The sequence below is a fragment of the Egretta garzetta genome, unplaced genomic scaffold (assembly GCF_000687185.1).
Source record: "Egretta garzetta isolate BGI_Z169 unplaced genomic scaffold, ASM68718v1 C9121036, whole genome shotgun sequence".
Taxonomy (NCBI): domain Eukaryota; kingdom Metazoa; phylum Chordata; class Aves; order Pelecaniformes; family Ardeidae; genus Egretta; species Egretta garzetta.
In genome coordinates, this window is record NW_009269980.1 from 1 (window position 1) to 5,726 (window position 5,726).

A 5,726-nucleotide genomic window follows, 5' to 3' on the forward strand; every position below is an offset into this window, starting at 1 on the left:
CCCCCCAAAACCTGCGGGCGATGGAAGACAAGGTAATGGTCTCCATCGTGATTCTTCATGGTGTTTGTGCAAACAGCCCCGCAAAAGGGACACTGCTCCCAGCACCCTGCAAACTGTTCGGCCAGGATCGTGTGAGGCTGCCTTTCAAATGAGCTCATATCGGCGCTGGCAAAGCCTTCCCTGAGGCTGTCTCTCAGGGGAGCCAGCACTTCTGCCATGGCGTTGCTCAGGAACTCTATGTCTGTCACCTCCTGATGCTCAATGCCCTTCAGGTCCTTCCTGGGCAAGCTTAGCACCTCTCCAAGGGCGCTGCAGAACTCATCCAGCCAAAGAGAGATTTTGTCATTCCTGTCTTTTCTGTGCTTGACAATGTTGGTTGACTCAAAAACAGCCGACTGGATTCTTCCGTAGTAGTGAGTCAGGGAGTCATTTAAGAACTTCTCCAGCCTCCTGTTCTTATCCAGGCAGTACTCCACCACACGTCTCTCAATGTAACTCTGGAAAAACTCTTCTGGGAAATAAAGGTACTCCTTGAAATTGTCAAAATTTTCTTCTTGTGCCAGCTGTCTCAGTATGCAAATCTCCAGAGTGTGTCTATTGCCACTGAAGTCTGGGATTTTATCCCTGACGTCTTGAGCTATGGCAAGAGCTGTCTTCTTATAGACCGCCTGGTGGAGAGCTGGTGCAATCTTGTCACACAGGAAAACCGCAAATGTCGTGATAGAAGTGGATCCTTGGCAGGAAATCTGGAAACACTTAAAGAAATCTTCTCTCTTGCTCTCCAGGTAGACGGCTGGATCATTTGCCTTTTGGAATGCTGCATGCATGTCTTTAAACCTTTCGGCTGCCATGCGGCACAGGTACAGGGATAAATCTATTCTGTAATCTTTGTTAAAACGGTATTGTGCGTTGTTAGGGACAGCGTTCACACCTTTCTGTACTTCATTTAGTATTTCATGAATAAAACTTCGACTGTAATCCCTTTTCTCCTTTTCCTTCGTACTGATGTTTGCCTTCACACACGCTATGGTGTTATCTGTGATGCGGTGCATGCTGCTCACGTCAGCGTCGGCAAAATTCGTAGCCCAGAAGCGCAAACGATTTTTCTTAGCGACATGTTTCTCCAAGTCGACAGAAAATACTCTGTGTGTGGGGAATGTCCTGATGCGCCTGGCCACGTTAGGCTCCTTAAAGTGATCTAGAAGGACATCCTCTATTTCCACATCGATATCAACCTGTTCCGAAGGGGGGGCTGCGGAGGAGACTTCGGCAATCCAGTTTGTCCAGAGAGAAATGAAGCTGTCTCTCAGTTGCCTCTCACTTAGTGTCTGGCCTCTGAGAGACAGAGCCAACTCCCTACTCCTTTTCAGGAGCTCGTTTTCATATTCTGACTTCCTTTCATCCAGTTTACACTGGTTCTTCCTCAGTTCAATAACGTTCTCACACTTCTTTTTCGTCTCAGAAAGAAGAGACTCTTTCAGTTCGTTCAGCTTCATTTCCGTGCTGCTTTTCCACTGGATCAGTATCTCACAGTCTCTGTCTTCGCTGAAAAACTTCTCCATGTCTTTCACGATGGCATCGCTTGTCTCTTGCACGAGTTTTGCAAGGTGTTCTATGGTGACGTTCTGCAATTCCCCATTCCGAATTTTATTGTCCAGTTTTATTTGCAAGTCTAAGACGTAACTCCTCAGCTTCCAGGTCCACTGACTAAAGGCGGTTTCCAGTTTCTTGTAGGCAGCAATCTCCAGTGAATTCTTGAAGCTGAAAACAAAGTTTTCATTCAGCAAAGCATTCCAGAGGTCGCCAATACGAATTTTCAAGCTCGAGAGCCTCAAAATGCTGCCCTGCGACTCCTTCTTGGCAGCTTGGAGAATTTTGCTCTTTAATTCCTGGACGTTCTGGCTGTAGGTGGGATTGGGTGGTGCCATGGGGGGGTTTCCTTCCCACAGGTGAGCAAAGTAGTGAATGTGGGTGTTCACGTCAAAGCGGATGACGTCGCTGAAGCAGGAGATGTCACAGAATTCCTCCTGGGCGGCCGTCACAGTCATTTCATCCAGCTTTTCCTGCAGACGTCTTTGTCCTTCCATGTTCTGTTCCTTGGCAGATATTTCTCCCACATTTTGGTGTACAAACAGGCAGCTGGGGGAAAGGCGGACTTGCTTCATCCTCAGAAAAGCCTGCACAGCAATCTGAAGGACATCTTGCATTTCTGAAGGATTTTCTCCAAAGATGTTGATCAGCGTCATGTTGCCAATGCCAATGACAAAGGTGGCCAGCTCATTGTCATGATTAAGGGACTGCTTATTGGCCATCTCTATGGCACGAAGTCCCTCTGTGTCAATAACCAGCATGTAATCAAAGCCCACATCCTGCTGCAGTTTCTCGTCCACTTTAATTAGCTGCATAAATGCTCCCCGGGTGCATCTCCCTGCGCTGACGTTAAACTGAAGACCAAACATGGCATTCAACAGGGTTGACTTCCCCGTGCTCTGGATGCCAAGCACTGAAAGAACAAAGACTCGTTTGTCCCCTAGCTTCTCAATTAATCTGTCAAAGATTGCTCCAACCCATTGCAATGGTACGTAAGAAGCATCACCGTCCATCAGCTCAATAGGATACCCCGAAATCATCAGATCAGCTGCAATTTCAGGCAGCTTGACAACGCATTTATCCTTGGAGTTCGTTGATTCCAGAGCTTCGTAAATCTGCCCTACCTCTCTCAAGATGTGCTCAAGGCCAATGGACGAATCGTTGATTTCATTGGAGAGGTCATCTAACTGAGTCAGCAGCATAGGTTTCAGGTTGGTTTTTTCACTGCTTTTCTTTATTGCCAGGATTTGAGACCATAACTGGTGATACTGCCTCTTCAGTTCATCCAGGCGATCGGAGGACAGGTCATCCATAAAGACCTTCATCCACTGCAGGAAGTATTTCTTGGTATCTGCTGGCTGGGACTCGAGAAAGCTGAGGATCGATTTCATCAGCTGATTGAGGGGGAACGCTTTCTCTAGTTGCTTCCTCCTGATTGCCGACTTCTCTGATTCGATTTGGCTCCGATGGTGCTCTATGCTCCTCTTCCCCTTTTCCTGCAAGCGAGTGAGTTCTTTGTCCTTTTTGCACCACGTGGACCACAGTTTTCCCTGAAGAGGCAGTAGCTTGGATTTGATCTCAAACAGCCTCTCTTCCTTCAGAAGCTTCACCAGCGCCTTCGCCTTTCCTTTGGCTACCACACACGCGTCTGTGTCTTCATCGACTAAGAACCCGTGCTTGCGAGCTTTGTCCCGGCAGGAGTCAAGGCTGAAAAGCACGTTGGACCCTTCCAGGAGATCCTTGATCGCTTTTGTCAGCTCACCCATTAATTCTGCTTCGTTTCTGTTCTTGATACCGATTTTTATGTTTTGGCTAGATCGGCCAGCTGCAACTTTCTCTTTTTCAGTGAAAAGGCAAACCAAAGGCCTTTGCGACTGCCACAGGCCACGTAAAATTTCCATCCCTTTCTTGTCGCTCTGATCAGACTCAGATATGAGAGCCACGTTCACAGCAGAGATCTCCTGTAAAAACTGTAGCTGCTTTTCGTGATCCCTCACGTCTCCGTGCAGGTTACAGAAAGCAACACAGCAGTCAAAGCTGTCATCGTCGCTACCCCGGGGACAGTACCAGGAGATCTCCACAACGCCTTTCATCAGCAAACAGTTTTTGGTGCTGCCTTCGCAATGTCGGTGGAAAAAAGTGTTGTGCTTTTGTTTGCTCAGCAGAGCATTCAGGAGCTGGGACTTGGAAGAGGAGGGAGAACTGCCGATGCGTATGAAGGACACGATGGGTGTCTCCGCCTGATAAATGAGTTTGTTTTTGTAACTGTTAATCCTGGCCTGCTCTCCCGACTTCTCAGCCTCTTTCCAGCTCTTTTTTACTTGGCTGAGGGACCAGAGGGGGAACTCTATCTGTGAAGTGCACGGGTTTGGTACCAGGAGAGGTAGCGCAAATTGGCAGAAAGCAAGCTTTGTGGAAAGGTACTGTCTCATGAAATCATCAGCGCAATGGAAAAGGGCCATCTGGAGGTCCATGGGGTGCACACAATTGTCACCGGTTGCAGATTCAGGGGCTTCTTCCTCCAGATCAGTGAAAAAGTCATCAAAGGAATCCAGGGCTTCGTGCTCTTGCTCTGTGGTTTTTGGCACAGGAGCGACTCCTGGGTTGCTCTTGTCCTTGCAAGTCAGGTACCTCACCCGATAATCCACAGTTAATAGCTTCTGCAAGAAGTAAAATGGTAGCTCATCGTCCTTGCTGGGCTGACTGTCATGTAAAAATGTCTTGTATATGATGTGGAAATCTTCTGTCCCCATTTTTCTCGGGTAGTGACTCTCTAGTCCAAGGCGCTTAAGCAAGTGGAGGAACTCTTCGTTTGCAAGGGCTTGATTGGCTTTCGATTCACTGCCGTCTGCTTTGGACTTGGGCTGACTGGAAGGCTCTGTTCTTTGAAAAGTCTCTTCCATGTCTTTGATTATACTGTGCTTCTTCAGATCGTCGCACGTGTCGTCCAAGAGCCCGCTGATGAAGGATTGCAAGTCGCTTTCCAGCATCTTCCAGTCTTTGCATGCACTGTGCTTTTCGAGGAGAGTTTTTATCTCTGTGGACCATAAGTTTTTCATCTGACCTTCCATGAAGACTAAACGCTCATGCTTCTGCTTATGGGACAGCTCTTCATCTCTGGGTGTTACAGTTAGACCCTTCAGCAGCAGGAAGGCCTGGGCTCTGTAAACATCTTGCTCCTTCAGATTCAGATACTCCTTATGTCCCACTTGCATTTCATTTACCATGAAGTTAATTTCTGGACACCCAAGGAGGTACGGAAAAGTGCTCCCTTCCACCTGGTACCCTGTGCTGCTCGTGATTAAGAGCACCAAGAGTTCTATGTCTTTCTGTGCCCTTTCCTGGAGAGACTGGAGAAAGGAATAAACAGCTAGGCTTGTAGTCAGGGTGGCTTTTATCTTTGCTTCATGGATAGCAGATGCGGAGGTTTCTGGTGCGTAGGTGGCTTCCTGGATGTACTCCTTCATTTGCAGCAGTGTCTTGATGAGGTCTTCAAGCTCAGAAATATTGGGGGTTTCGGGAAGGCTGTGCTCAGAGTGGAAGATCCACTGCATAATGAAGGAAGCCCTGGGGAAGTCCTTGACGGAATAAATATGAGGATCCAGGAGGCACCTCAACAGAGACTTGATACAGGTGGTGTTTTCTGGAGGTGACTTCTTGCAGAACAGAACGGTATTGAACAGGAACTCCTGCAGCGCCGTGTCCGACAGGCACACGTTGATCCAGACACTGGGGTTTTTGGTTTTTTCATTCAGGTTCTGCTTGAAATCGATCAGCGTGAGCAGTTTCTTTTCATCCAACCTCCCATCCCAGGCCTTCACCTGCTCCACAAAAGCTCTGGCCTCTTCCACGGCACTGAGCAGTTCCTCTCCAAACATGGTGCCAACGTGGTCATTCGTTAGCGCTTCGTACGCAGTCCTGAGGCTGGTGCTCATTTGATAGATGGACTTAAAGTCACTGCTGTGATTGAACAGGATGAGATCCCACACTGGGATCAGCTGAAAGCCTCGGTCGATAACACACCAGGTTGTGTTATTAGTTACAAGCCCCAGTTTCCACTGAGGAAGAGAATCCGTCTCTGGTGGGCCCCCTGTGTTGGTCACATAGACCTGAATCGCTGTGTAGGCACTCCTTCC

General features: G+C 48.2%; 1 protein-coding gene across 1 annotated transcript; it reads right to left on the reverse strand.

Moving 5' to 3' along the window:
- Positions 1-5: 5 nt before the first annotated feature.
- LOC104133978 (interferon-induced very large GTPase 1) lies at positions 6-5,720 on the reverse strand (the record flags this gene model as incomplete). The annotated part of the gene is made up of 1 exon (XM_009647454.2): positions 6-5,720. A coding segment is annotated over one exon (5,715 nt), but the record flags the coding sequence as incomplete, so codon positions are not given.
- Positions 5,721-5,726: the final 6 nt, after the last annotated feature.